We start from the raw sequence: 15826 nt of genomic DNA on the forward strand, positions 1-15826 counted from the left end.
ACAGCCTGGGTAAGCTCAGAAATAGATGCTTCCTCAACTGAGCTCAGGATGAGACTTCACCTGGTAAGACCCTGAAGGAGAGAACTAGGCTAAGCCCAGCCAGGACTACAGAAACTGCAAGATAATAAATGAGTGTTGTCTTAGTCACTAAGTTTGTATAATTTGTTACAGGACAATAGAACACAAATAACAACACAAAGTGATTATTGGTGGTCTGAATGAAAGCTGTTTCAGCTGAGTGGCTGGGTAGGATCCAGATGGTATGGCTTTGGAGGAATGAGTGGGAGATAAGTAGGTAAACTCTTTACAGAGGCTTACACAGGAATAAAACAAGAATGTAGTGCTGTAGCTGAATGGGGCTGTGGTTTGGAGAACAAAATTTATATATTTGTTTTTTTAATGGGATGTAACTTGAGCATGTTTCAAAGTCAGTCTTTTATAGGAAGCAATTTATTTGTACTGAAAGTCTGCTTGACTATGCTAGATGTAGAAGAGCGAGATATAATTCACATGAAATAACTGTTAAGAGCTATGTCTGGTGACCTAATGTTGATCTTCACATTGAAAATACTGCAGAAAAGTATAAAAGATTATAAAAGTGGGGTGCCTGGGCAGCTCAGTCGTTGTCTGCCTTCGGCTCAGGTCATGATCTCAGGGTCCTGGGATCGAGCCCCACATCGGGCTCCCTACTCGGCAGGAAGCCTGCTTCTCCCTCTCCCACTCCCCTGCTTGTGTCCTCTCTCACTGTGTCTCTCTCTGTTAAATAAACATTTAAAAAAAAAAAGATTATAAAAGAGAGCAGTATGAATTTTGCTAATGAAAGCGGGCTCTCCTTGCATCTGAAGGAGTCAAGTTTTACAATTCCAACTCTCAGTAAAGGGAAGACACTATCATTTGGCTTTCTATGATGGTTTTCTAAGATGGCAGCTTTCCATGGGAGTTGACCAAGCAAGTCTTGGTCAAGATCCCATATGGAATTTGTAGAATAACAGAGAAAGAACTATGTCATTGTGTGAGAAAATTACTACCTAACATGAATTACTATCTAACACTATTGCAAGAATTTCAGATTTATGTCATTTGTGTACAACCTTTGCTTGCTATGCCTTACTGTTTTTAAAAATAGTGGTGGTAATTTCTATTAATTTCCATTTCTGATTTATTATCTTCACACAAATACTTACTTTAGAATAAGAAGAACAATAATAACAAGTGAAAGGAAGGAAGGAGAAAGAAAAGAAAACTTGCTATGTCCCAGGTTTTATACCAAGTACTTGTTACAGGCATACCTCATTTTTTTCCCATTTTATTATTTTTTTTCAGTGTTCCACAATTCATTGTTTCTGCACCACACCCAGTGCTCCGTGCGATACGTGTCCTCCATAATACCCACCACCAGGCTCACCCACCCCCTACCACCCTCCACTCCAAAACCCTCAGTTTGTATTTTTTGCACTTCCCTTTATTATGCTTCACAGATAAGTAAAGGTTTGTGTCGAGCAAGTTTCTCTGCATCATCTATAAAACAATATTTGCTAATTTCACATCTCTCAGTCACATTTTGGTTATTCTCACAATATTTCAAACTTTTCCATTACTACTATATCTGTTATGGTTATCTGAGATCAGTGCTGTTTGCTGTTGCTATTATAATTGTTTTGGGGAGCCACAAACTGTGTCCATATAGGATAACAAGTTCACTCTGTAAGTATATGTGCTATGACTGCTTCACCAACCACCATCTTTCTCTCTCTCCCCAGGTTTCCCTATTCCCTGAGACACAACAATATCAAAATTAGGTTAGTTAATAACCCTATCATAGCCTCTAAGTGTTCAAGCAAAATGAAGAATCTTATGTCTCTCACTTTAAACCAAAAGCTAGAAATAATTAAGCTCAATAAAGAAAGTATGCCAAAAGCCAAGATAGGCTAAAATTTAGGCCTCTGGTGCCAAATAGTTAGCTAGGTTGTAAATGCAAAGTTAAAGTTCTTGAAGGAAATTCAAAGTGATATTCCAGTGAACACATGAAAATGGTAAGAAAGTGGAATAACTTATTGCTAATATGGATAAAGTCTTCATGGTTTGGATAGATCAAACCAGCCTCAACAATCCCTTAAGCCAAAGCCTAATCCAAAGCAAGGCCCTAACTCTCTTCAAATCTATGCAGACTGAGAGAGGTGAGGAAGCTGCAGAAGAAAAGTCTGAAGCCAGCAGAGGTTGTTGGCACATGAGGCTTAAGGAAAGTAGCTGTTTTCCTAACATAAAAAGTGCAAGGGGAAGCAACAAGTGCTGCTGTAGAATTGTAGCAAGTTACCCAGAAGATCTAGCTTCGATAATTAATGAAGGTGGCTACACTAAACAACAGATTTTTAATGTAGATGAAACAGCCTTTTTTTTTTTTTTTGAAGATTTTTTTCATTTATTTGAGAGAATGAGAGAGAGCAGAGCGAGGAGCAGAGGGAGAGGGACAAGCAAACTCCCTGCTAAGTGCAGAGTTCAACGAGCAGCTCGATCTCAGGACCCTGAGATCATAATCTGAGCAGAAATCAAGAGTCAAAGCTTAACCAAATAAGCCATGCAGGCAGCGCTGAAAGAGCCTTCTATTGGAAGAAGATGCCAGGTAAGACTTTCCTTGCTAGAGAGGAGTAATCAATGCCTGGCTTCAAAGTTTCAAAGGACAAGTTGATTCTCCTGTTAGGAGCTAATTCAGCTGGTGACTTTTAAGTTGAAATCAATGCTTACTGACCATTCCAAAAGTCCTAGGGTCCTTAAGAATTATGCCACATCTACTCTGCCTATGCTCTATATATGGAACAAAGCTTGGATGACAGCACATCCATTTATAGCACAGTTTACTGGATATTTTAAGCCCACTGTTGAGAACTACTGCTTAGAAAAAAAAATTCTTTCAAAGTATCACTGCTCACTGACAATACACCTGGTCACTGAAGAGCTCTGATGAAGATGTACAATAAGATTCATTTGTCTTGATGCCTGCTAACACAACATTCATGCTGCAGTACATGGATGGAGGAATCATTTAGACTTTTAAGTTTTATTACTTAAAAAATACATTTTATAAGATTATAGCTGCCATAGATAGTGATTTCTCTGATGTATCTGGGCAAAGTCAATTGAAAACCTCTGGAGAGAATTCAACATTCTAGATGCCATTAAGAAAATTTGTGATTCAAGGAAAGAAGTCAAAATTGTCAATTTTAACAGGAGTTTGGAAGAAGTTCATTCTAGCCCTCATGGATGACTTTGAGGGATTCCAGACTTCACTGGAGGAATTAACTGCAGATGTGATGGAAATAGCAGGACCATTAGAATTAGAAATGGTGCTTAAAGATGTGACTGAATTGCTGCAATCTCATGATCTCATCTTAGAAGAGAAGAAATTGCTTCTTGGGATGCCTGGGTGGCTCAGTGTGTGAAGTGTCTGCCTTTCGTCAGGTTGTGATCACAGCGTCCTGGGATCGAGTCCTGCATCAGGCTCCTTGTTCAGTGGGGAGCCTGCTTCTCCCTCTACCTGTTGCTCCCCCTGCTTGTGCTCTCTCTCTCTCTCTCTCTCACAAATAAATAAATAAATAAAATCTTTTTTTTTTTTTTAAGTGTTTCTTATTGATGAACTAAGAGAGTGGATTTTTGAGATGGAATCTACTCCTGGTGAAGATGCTGTGGATATTGTTGAAATGACAACAAAGGATTTAGAATATGACATAAAGTTAGTTGATAAAGCAGCAGTAGGGTTTGAGAGGACTAACTGCAATTTTGAAAGAAGTTCTACTGTCAGTAAAGTGCTATCAAACAGCATTGCAGGCTGCAGAGAAATGGTCCATGAAAAGAAAAGTCAATCAGTGTGGCAAAATTTTTTGTCGTCTTCTTATAAGAAATTGCCATGGCCACCTCACCCTTCAGCAACCAGCACCCTGACCAATCAGCAATCATCAACACTGAGACAAGATCTTCCACCAGCAAAAAGATTACAACTCACTGAAAGCTCAGATGACAGTTTGTAATTTTTAATGATAAAGTATTTTTTATTAGGGTATATACATCACTTTGTTAAACATAATGTTATTGCACACTTGACAGACTACAGTATAGTATAAACATCACTTTTAATATGCACTAGAAAACCAAAAAAAATCATTTGACTCATTTTATGGCAATATTTGTTTTACGGTATTTCCATTGTCTGAAACCGAACCTGCCTATCTCCATATAAGTATCTTCCTTTAATTCTCAAAGCAACCCCACAAGGTAGATTCTATCATTATCCTCATTTTTCAGATAAGTAAATGGAGTCTTAGATTAAAAAAATAATACCCAGTTTCCTGCAGCTGGTCGCATTAAGTGTCACATTGGAGAATAAACCCTTCTGTGTGACTTTAAAGTTAATGTCTTAATTAGCTAATGTGATATGCTGCTTCTGTTCTGAAAAAGAGCCTTCTTACTTAGGGAATTAACACTGGTCTGTAACAAGGCAAGAGGAACTACTCATTATACTAACAAGGGATAATGAAGACCTCTCTGAAAGAGAATAGCATTTTATAAGTTTCTTATTTCTCATTATGTCTTTCCATGTTCAATAACTCAGTCAACCCAACTGAGTTCCTGTAATGATACTTGAAAAATTGCCCTGACTGCCACAGTCCAATTGATGAGGACTTGTTTTGTTTTAATCCCAGCATCAGTTATGTTATGTACCTTAATTAAACAGCAATAAGACTTAACTCTAAAATATGCCTACCTTTATTAGTCGTTTGCATCCATGATGATTTACTATTGTTTGCAGCCAGTTATTTGACTTAGGCTAGAGAGTTTCAAGTTTGAGCTTACATCAGAGTGTCCTGCAGGGTTTACATAGATTTCTGCGCCCCACTCTCAGAGGTCTTGATTCAGTAGATATGGATTAAAGCTCTTAAAATTTGCATTTCTAACAAGTTCCTAAATGCGGCTACTGTGGCTGATCTGAAGAGCACACTTTGAGAAGCAATGGCCCAGAGCTGGGTTTAAACCCCTTCCTGTAAAGAGCCAGGTAAATACTTTTGGCCTTGTGGGCCATATAGTCTCTGTCCTAACTACTCAACTTTTTCTCTGTAATATGAAAGCAAACATACACAATACCTAAATAAATAAGAGATAGCTATGTTTCAATAAAATTTTATTTACAGAAACAGGTGTCAGACTGGATTTGGTCAATGGACCCAGTGGTCAACCTTCAGTCTAGACTAACTCAGAGTTTTAAGAAATCACTTTATCTATATTAAATAGCAGTTCTGAGAGAATCAATGATAGATTTATTCACAAAAATCCCTTACAAATTTTAAAATTAAATCTGAAGACATATACCAGAGACTAAGCTAATTGTGTTAAAACAGTATAAAGGAAAACCCCACAGCTTCCCTATGAACCCAATAAAAAAGCAGTACTTTTGGGCAAGAGTCTGCATCTTATAGTTTTAGTTTTATGATGCCCAGAACTCAATCTTCATTTTCAAATTTTAGTTTTAATTGGGTATTTTATTTATAGTGTTAAAAGTTGTAATTCTATTGATTAATAGAAAACCAGCATTAAGAAAAAGGAAAGAAAACTAACACTATACTGAATGACATAGATTATAACCCAATCAAGTTGCCTATTAACTCTATTATCAAACAAAATATAATGAAAAGACTCTACTTGCCATGAGTGTGCCCAGCTTTAATGTACTTCATCTGTACTCAGAATGGTGTACTTCAAACTAACTTAAAATGTCAATATAATCTTAAAGGTGTATTAAACTATATATGCCAATAAAATCATGGCATTAACTCTATCCTTATAAAATGTAAGTTTCTGTAAAAGGACAAAATTCACATACATTTTTGCCATAACAGAATGTGCTTTAGTTCCCTGAAAATAATTATTTGCAAACAGCATGAGGAAAGTTAGTATTATTGGTCATCTCATAAACTTAAAATGAAAATATTTTGTCAAATGTCTCCAAACAATGCTACAGACTAGAAATATTAAAATAAAGTCCTGAGAGACAATTACATATTTGAATATTTACTAACTTGCAGATGGAGTAAAATGATTTTATGGTAAGATATATAACTTCCATCTTTCAAAATCTTTTCCTAAATTTGATTAATCAAATGTTTCCTTTTGACCCATGGCTTATGTTTACCATTAGATATTTATTCTTTAGTCTAATGCAGTGGTTTTCAAAGAGTCCTCAGGTTAAAAAAAATGTTGAAAGAGTGTTGTGGTCAAATGAAAGTGGAATCTATTGAATTTAAACACATTTCAAAAGTTTTCTTTTACTTCAGGACTCCTCAGAATTATTAATATTCATGGTAGGAAGATACAGTAGATTATTTAGCAGTTTCCAATTTTATTTGAACATGGAACTCAATTATTAGTAGAAGATCTTGAAGTACAAGAGAAACACTTAAGAAAACAATGTTCCTAGTGTCTGAATCTAGGTATCATTTATCATATGTTTTGAAAAAATAAATTAAATTTAACAAATATTTATTAAGTACTTCTATCATTTGATTAATCACTTAAAAGTTAATCCTTTATTTTAAATGTTACTCACCAAAATCTACCTAGAACTTATTTTAATCCTATTAAACATACTTACACTCTTCTTCAGGTCTCTTCCGAAGTGCTGCACGAACTTCTTTACAAGGACTTCTCTGATATTGTGGGGGATTCCTTCCCCTTATTAGGTTCTCCATCCTATAAGAGCAAACCAAAACTAAGTCTTAATACCAAAATTTTGATAAAATTTGACTTTTTAAATTGTCTAAATCAAGAATCAATAGTTCAGGAATCTATTGAGGTTCAGTACACAACACTATTTAGTACCTAGCAAAGAATAAGACAGTAGGGAGTGGCAGGGAATCTGGTAAACTGGAGAGTGACTTTTCCAAGGAGTTCTAAATTTAAAAAAAATAAAAAAATTAAAAACACCACATAGACAAAATTCAAATGCCCATTCTCCAAGTAGATTGCTATGAATGGAAAGTTTGTGTCTGTGTCCCCTATCCCCAAATTTGTATGTTGAAGCCGTAATCCCTAGTGTGATAGAACTCAGTTACTAGCAACATTAGCGATGCTGAAAACATAGCAATGATGACAACTAGAAAGTAACAGTAAATGGATCAAATTCAACTGAGTTAACATATTTTATAGTACATTCTTTGTGATTTTTTTTGGTTTCAGTAAACCTTACAGTTTTGTGTCACCAATACATAATCTACTCATTTTGATAGCCCTAAGAAACTACTGAGGATAGACAAAAGGAAGCTTTTTTATGTATTATTTTTCCTTTTGTGTTTCTGACTACCGATGATGTGACATTGATTCCATATAACCTTGTTTGCTTTCATATAACAAGTTAGAAAGCACTACTAAGACTCCAAGAGAATTTTACTATTATGGTTTCTATTGGAATCAAGTATCTGCAGGTCAACTCCCACATGAATTGTGGGGCCCAAAGCTTGCATTCTGAGAACACTCACAAGCAGATCTGTAGGATCAGATGCAAAGAAGTGTGGCTTAAATGTGATAAGCCTAGGTTCTAGAAGCAGACTGCCTATGTTCAAACTCCCATTTAGTCTCTTAAAGGATGATTTTAGAGAATGTTATCTGCTTTGGGGCCTTAATTTTTCCATAAGTAAATGGGGAAAACATAAGCCATCTCATAAGACTGTTATGAGGATCAAATATGTTAAAACCTGTAAAATGCTTTACATAATTGTCCATCACAATTTGAGAGTTCAACAAATGTAACTATTGTTTATCAAAATTATCTCAAATAAAAATGAAATCATATACTAAATTTAAATATCCAGTATGTTAGGAAAACTATGAAAGCTGGACTTTTTTTCAATAAAGAAAAAGAACAGATAGCAGTGTTGAGGAAAAAAAAATTCTGATTAAATTAATGTCCTGATTATTAGAAAAACACAAAACATCCATGCACATGAATTGCCAGTTTTCAGAAATAAATAATAAAATATACTTCATTTTATTTAATAAGATTTAAGATTTACTATATGTTAATCTTTCAAGGATGGTGAGATGGATAAAAGTGAGTTGTTGTCTTCATGAACTAAGTCAAGTGTTACATGCTATAATCTTTCTTAGAGAATTTAGAAGATATTTCAGAATTATATAGTGCCCTGTGGCCTTAGCAACAACAATAAATATTTTTTAGAATGTATTACCATTTATCATTTATTACATTTTTTCTTTACAAAAACCTCCTGAAAGATCAAATTGAAGATGAGGAAACTAAGGCTCAGAAATATTCGGTGACCTGGTCATGGTTACACATGAAATAAAAAGCTCAAGTGATATTTAATCAGGATTCTTGGACTTTTCATATTTTTCTTATTGTTTCTTAATCTATTATCATGAGTTTTTGATTATTATAATTCTACTAGGAGACTGATATTTGAGATTCTACTGTGTAATGAATAATAAATGATGAAATTCTTCCTTTTTAAATATTTATTTATTTGAGAAAGTGTGAGCGGTGGGGAGTGACAATGGGAGAGGGAGAGAGACAATCTCAAGCAGGCTCCCTGCTGAGCATAAAGCTGGTTGCCGTGCTCAATTTCACAGCCCTGAGATCATAACCTAAGCTGAAATCAAGAGTCACTTAACTGACTGAGTCACCCAGGCGCCCTTAATGAGGAAATTCTTCTTAAATTCAATAATATATTAATCTATACCTATATATAAATGGTATACATGTTAGATATTTATATAAATATAATACTATACAAATCTATAAGTTTGTCTATAAGGTTATTTGCTAATTACATGTTGATTTTTGACCATTTAGCTATTTTCACTGAAATGTTTGTTCTGTCAGTGACACTTTAGAAGGCAGATATGCTCAACACTATATCACCAATGCTGTACTTGCCAGTGACATTTTAAGATTTTGAGAACCACCAAAAAGGTAACTGGGACCAAAGAAACTCACTATAAATTTTATATACAACACACTAATAGACAAAAAAAATTTAAAGCAGCTTTAAAAGTTCTCTTTTCCCTGGAATGCCAAACATTATGCCCACTAGAAAACACACTTTGAATTCATGTCCAAACTATTACTTTCATCTTCCTGAGATTACACTCCTGGCTGCTTGAACTCTTCCACCAGTGTCATCTATGATCTACAGTTTGCATTAAATGGTTAGACAAAGAGGCCAAAAATGAAGTTTTGGAGCAAAGCCAGGACACAGCAAAGGAGCTATTCTTGCTACTTTCAAACTTGGCAAGCCACCAGTGGGAATGTGTTAACAGTGCCAGCAAGGAGAGATTAAGTGTGATGACCACAGGCAAGACAGATGTTCTGACAACTCATTGAAGAGCTCTGAAAAGTGCAGCCTACATGTCAACTGCTGGGAAGAAACAGAGGCAGCCACATTAATAATAAAGAGCATTAAAAAGCAATCAGAGATTATGAGTAAAGATATCTACAACTCTCTTGTGGTATCTCCAAAACTTAGGTCATAATAATAATCTGAGGAGTCTTAAACAAGTACAAATTCTGCCACTCCCAGTACTAAAGATTTTCATTCAGTAGGCAACAGTCAGGTCCCAATAGATGTACTTTTTAACAATCAAATACTTCTGAAGTAGCCTTACATTGATCCCAATACTGAAATTTGGCAACCCCTACAAATAAAAAAATACATCTAGATATACAGGAGAGGTTAGTTCAGTGAATTCATTCCAGGATATAGTCATTTAGAGATACAAAGGTGAAGAGAATGCAGTTAGGACAGATACTACAAAAATGGAAAGATTAGTCAAAGAAGCATTGTCAAAGTCTTGCTAAGTACACTGGTAGTCTACCAGATGAACTGGGAGGCTGCCAACCGATAAGGCTGATAATCTCAATAGTGAAGTGATTTTTTTTCCAACAAGATTTGGCAGATTCAGCTGGATAAGAGAACAAGTTTAGATTAATCTAGAATTGTGGATTGGGTTAGGAGTATGACTAGTTAAGAAAGGAAGTGAAGTTGGGTGTAAATATGGTTGAATGAATTTATACTGGATGGAGGAGGAAGAGGAAGAACAACTGAGTCACTGGTAGACAAAGGTGTTGAGTTAAGAGAATAAAGGTATCAGGGATAAGTATTTCTAAAATACCTATTATGTGCCAGGTGCTATGTTAACTTCTTTATATGCGCATTATCTATACATTATCTATGTCATTCTTATTTTATTTGGACTCAAGAGCCCAGGCTATTGGCTACACTGTGAACTATGCAAATAGAACTTTCTGTGGTGATGGAAAAGTTCAGCATCTGTATTGTCTCACACAGCAGCTGCTAGCCTTATTCAATTGTTGAACATTTAAAATGTGACTAGAGTGACTGAGGAACTGAATTTTTGATTTTTAAAATTTTATTGAGTTTAATTTATTTAAATTTAAATATAAATAGCCACATGTGATTACTATAGTAGGCAACACAGCATGCCTAGAAGTCTCCATATAGCACATGACTGGTAAAGATATGATTCTCCACTGAAGAATTCTGAATTAGCCAACAAGAGCAGAGAAGTAAAGTTTTGGGGAAGTGTTCCATATGAGGGTCTTTAGAGACAAATGAACAACTTACTCCTCAGTGGAATTGGTTCACAGTAACCTCCTAAGAGCTCCTTTGCAGAAACAGTTTTTCATGCAACTACAGTTTTCAACTATGGAGATCTGCCTCTAGTACTTCTAAGTGCCTTGAATATACACTTAAAACTCATTACTCTCTCAGCCTCTATGTATAATGCTCCTTTTGACTCAAATGAGTCCTCTTCCTACTCTATCTGAATTATACTTAGTCATCTTCCAGGCTTCATTATAATATCACTTTTTGAGATAATACAGGATCACTCTGACATCTTAATCTAATGAGGTCCCAAATTATGGCTCCACTTTACAGCCTAGAGTTTTCCATTCTAACAGCTATCACAAATAGCAATTATATATTTACTTCCAGAATTTCTATTTAATGTCTGCCTTCCTCCTGTACGGTGAAGTTCCATGAAGGCAGGATTGATACTGATTTTATTCTCCACTTTATCAGTGGAATGAAAAAGTTGTCATAGTGTTTGGCATTCATGAATTATATGTTGTTTGAATGAATGAATGAACCTATCTCTTCTAAATCTGCCATGAAGGAAACTATATTCTGGGATCACTGGGTGTGAACCAGGTAGTTGAACTGGTGAGTGACCTTCTACATTTTGTTGTTATTGCCTTACCTGCAACCTATGTCCTGGCACTTCCTGATACTTTCCTAGTAAGCCATTGTCTTGCACTCAACAGTAGCCTCTCACAACTGCACTTTCCACATGCTACCAGACACCAGAGAGAGAGGCAGATGATCCCTGATTTCCTTTGCTGCAGGGCCTAGGGATGGGAGGAGAGGAAGAGGGAGCTGCTCTCCTTAGTGTGATGCTGCTCTGTGAGGACTTTCCTCAGCAGAACTAGGTGTCCTGATTAGTATGTGTGGAGGAGGGGAGTGATTTAATTGTGACATAAAAGAACTGGATTAAAAAGTAAAATCAACTTGTTTTGCTCACAAGATACCAAACATACTGAGGCTATTTTTTCCCTTCTCATTGAGCTTTTACTGTATTTACTGCTTTGTAAGCACAACCCAAACTGGAAAAATGTAGTGCTTTACGGGTTTACTTGATGACCAGACAACTTAGATAAGCCCCTAAATGAAGTTCAGTGCATAAGCAATGAGTTGACTATTAGCAAGCCCCATTGTTTGTGCTCTATAGTCTCTCTAAGACTCCTAAAGGAATTTTTTAAAAAGATTTTATTTATTTATTTGACACACAGAGAGAGAGATCTCAAGTAGGGAGGTCAGCAGGCAGAGAGAGTGGGAAGCAGGCTCCCTGCTGAGAAGAGAGACTAATGCAGGGCTCCATCCCAGGACCCTGAGGTCATGACCCAAATTGAAGGCAGAGGTTTAACCCACTAAGCCACCCAGGTGTCCCTTGAAGGATTTTTTTAAAGTCAGCTAAGTAGATAGAAAATAAATTATAAAAAATATATATCCTTGACTTAGTATCTAAAAAAGTAAACATTTCAGGTATGTTTTTAATGACTATTGTTAATTAAGCCATCTTGAACAAATGCAAACTTTTAAAAAAATCAGACTAGGTAAAAGAAGAAAGATGGCAGAGGAGAAGGAGACCTAAATATCGCTGGGTCCCAGGAGTTCAACTAGACAGTTATCAAACAGTTCTGAACACCAACAAACTCAACAGAAGATCAAAGAAAAGAGTATCAATTCTAGGAACAGAAAATTGACCACTTTCCAGAAGGTAGGATTTGCAGAGAAGTGAATCTGAGGCAATTTATGGAAAGATAGACTGTGGGGGAGAGGCCAGCTCCCAGCAAGTGGTAGAGCAGTGGCACACAAAATCTTAACTTCTAGAAGTCAGCTCTACTGAGGGACATCACTCAAGAGGCTAAGCAAGGGGTCGAGCCCTTGCGGACACGGTGTGGTCTCAGGACTTGCGGGGTCACAAAAAGACCAAGGGTTTGTGGGAGAGCTCCCATGGAAGTGGGCTGGAGAGGTGGAGCCAAGGAGAGGGCTCTTAGCTCAGGGTTGCCTTAAACTGTGATCCGAAGCACATTCAGTCCACTGCTCCCCACAAGTGGTAGATTCAGGAAGACTCCCTCCTTCCTCTTTCAGAAGGAGTGATGCCAGAATGCACTGCAGGAATCTGCTGAGTTTGGAGACTCCAAACAGGGCCGTGTGCCAGAGATAGAAACACTCGGTCACAGGCTAGATGAGCACAGAGTGCCACCAGAGACCCGGGAGATGGGAGGGATTGACTGCTTTTCACTGGAGGCACATTGAGGAGTGGAGCCCCAAACTCTTAGTTCCTATGCAGCCGAAAATTGGGAGGCAGCCATCTTCATTCCCATCCTCCAAAGCTATATGGAAGTGTTCAGGGAACCAAAGCTACCAAGAGCAAACCTGGCAGATTACTTAGCCTGGTCCCTGACAAGGGCCTGAAATTCCACCTTGGACAAAGACAGTTGAGAAGCATAGCAACAGGCCCCTCCCCCAGAAGATCAAAAAGAACATCCAGCCAGACCAAGCTCACTGATCAATGAGAACTGCAAATGTCAAGCTATGGGAATACAACACATAGAATTCATAGCTTTTTACCATGATTCTTATGTCTTCCAAAGTTAAATTTTTTTATTTTATTTTTTCTTATTCTATATTTTTAATTTTTCCTCTTTCCTATTTTAACGTATTTTAAATATTTTTCCAATACCTTTTAAAAAATCTTTTTAAACTTCCATTGTTACAATCATATTCTGTCACGTAATTGTATTTAACCTTATTTTTTTGTATACATATAGGTTTCTTTTTCTTAAAAATTTTGGGATACAGTTTCTTCTAACAGATCAAAATATACCCTAAATCTAACACATGGCTTTGTTCTAGTCTCCAGTCTGATCACATTTTTTCCTCTATTTGTTTTCTTTCTTCAACCAACTTATCAATTCCTTTTTTAGAATCTTTTAATTTTCATCTTTACAGGCATATTCCATACCCTCATTGTGTTTACCCTTATTTTTGTGTATATATATGTTTTTCTTTCTTTCAAATTTTGGGAGGCAGTTTCTTCTAACAAACCAAAATATGCCAAAAATCAAGTGTGGGGCTCTGTTCTATACACCTGTGTGTGTGTGTGTGTGTGTGTGTGTGTATAAATAGTATATATAAATATACTGTATATGTTTATATATTCATATATTTTTACATTTATATATATATTTTTTCCTCCTTTCTCTTCCTCCTGATTTTGGGTCTCTTCTGATTTGGTTAGTGTATATCTTTCTGGCGTCACTGCTACCGTTTTAGTATTTTCCTCTCTCATTCATCTATTCTTATCTGGATAAAATGACAAGGTGGAAAAACTCACCACAAAAAAAAAAAAAAAAAAAAAAGAACAAGAGGCAGTACCAATGGCTAGGGACCTTATCAATATGGACAGTAGCAATATGTCAGAACTAGAGTTCAGAATGACAATCATCAAGGTGCTACCTGGACTCAAAAACGCATGGAATATATATTAGAGAATCCCTTTCTGGAGAAATAAAAGAACTAAAACCTAACCAAGTTGAAATAAAAAAAGCTATTAATGAGGTACAATAAAAAATGAAGGTTCTTACTGTTAGGATAAATGAGGCAGAACAAAGAATTAGTGATCTAGAAGACCAAATGAAGAAGAATAAAGAACCTGAGCAAAGGAGAGACAACCAACTACTGGAAAACAAGGGGAGAATTTGAAAGATAAGTGATACCAAAAGATGAAACAATATTAGAATAATTGGGATCCCAAAAGAAGAAGAAAGAGAGAGGGACAGAAGGTATATTGGAGAAAATTATAGCAGAGAATTTCCCTAATTTGACGAAGGGAACAAGTATTAAAATCCAGGAGGCACAGAGAACCCACCCTTCAAAATCAATAAAAATAGGTCCACACCCCACCATCTAATAGTAAAACTTACAAGTCTCAGTGACAAAGAGAAAATCCTGAAACAGCTCAGGGCAAGAAGTCTGTAACATATGATGGTAGAAATATTAGATCAGCAGCAGACCTATCCACAGAGACATGACAGGCCAGAAAGGACTGGTGTGATATATTCAGAGCACAGACGAGAAAAATATGCAGCCAAGAATACTATATCCAGCTAGACTGTCATTTAAAACAGAAGGAGAGATAAAAAAGACTTCCAGGATAAACAAAAACTAGAAGAATCTGTAAACACCAAACCAGGTGTTTACAAACAGGAAATATTGAAAGGGGTCCTCTAAGCAAAGAAAGAGCCTAAAAGTAACAGACCAGAAAGGAACAGAGACAAAATATAGTAACAGTCACCTTATAGGCAATACAATGGCACTAAATTCATATCATTCAATAGTCACCCTAAATGTAAATGGGCTAAATGCCCCAATCAAAAGACACGAGGTATCAGAATGGATAGGAAAACAAGACCCATCGATAGGTTGTCTACAAGAAACTCATTTTAGACCCAAACACCTCCAGATTTAAAGTGAGGGGGTGGAGGGGTGCCTGGGTGGCTCAGTGGGTTAAGCTGCTGCCTTTGGCTCAGGTCATGACCTCAGGGTCCTGGGATTGAGCCCCACGTCGGCCTCTCTGCTCAGCGGGAAGACTGCTTCCCTCTCTCTCTCTCTCTCTGCCTGCCTCTCTGTCTACTTGTGATCTCTGTCAAAAAAATAAATAAAATCTTTAAAGTGAGGGGGTGGAAAACAATTTACCATGCTAATAGACATCAAAAGAAAGCTAGCATGGCAATCTTTATAGCAGATAAATTAGATTATAAGCCAAAGATTATGATAAGAGATGAGGAAGGGCATCCAAAATGAAAATCTAACAATTTTAAATATCTATGCCCCTAATATGGGAGCAGCCAACTATATATACCAATTAATAACAAAATCAAAGAAACACATTGACAATAATACAATAATAGTAGGGGGCTTAACAGCCCCCTCACTGAAATGGACAGATCACATAAGCAAAAAATCAATAATGAAATAAAGGCTTTAAATGACACATTGGACGAGATGGACATCACAGATATATTTAGAACATTTCATCCCAAAGGAACAGATTACATATTTCTTTTCTAGTGCACATGGAACACTCTCCAGAATAGATCACATCCTGGGTCACAAATCAGGTCTCAACTGGTACCAAAGACTGGGATCATTCCATGCATATTTTCAGACCAGAGTGATTT

General features: G+C 36.5%; 1 protein-coding gene across 6 annotated transcripts in view; it reads right to left on the reverse strand.

Moving 5' to 3' along the window:
- LRRC7 (leucine rich repeat containing 7) overlaps positions 1-15826 on the reverse strand; it is a 575277-nt gene that overhangs the window by 434084 nt on the left and 125367 nt on the right. For 5 of the 6 annotated variants that reach the window (XM_047725077.1, XM_047725083.1, XM_047725079.1 and 2 more), the window contains exon 2: positions 6638-6735. In XM_047725077.1, the coding sequence (XP_047581033.1) occupies positions 6638-6735 (98 nt within the window). Of the gene's footprint in view, positions 1-6637; positions 6736-15826 lie in introns of those variants that run through there. The other variant, XM_047725078.1, reaches the window with a different exon arrangement.

This window comes from Lutra lutra, chromosome 4, assembly GCF_902655055.1.
Source record: "Lutra lutra chromosome 4, mLutLut1.2, whole genome shotgun sequence".
Classification (NCBI taxonomy): domain Eukaryota; kingdom Metazoa; phylum Chordata; class Mammalia; order Carnivora; family Mustelidae; genus Lutra; species Lutra lutra.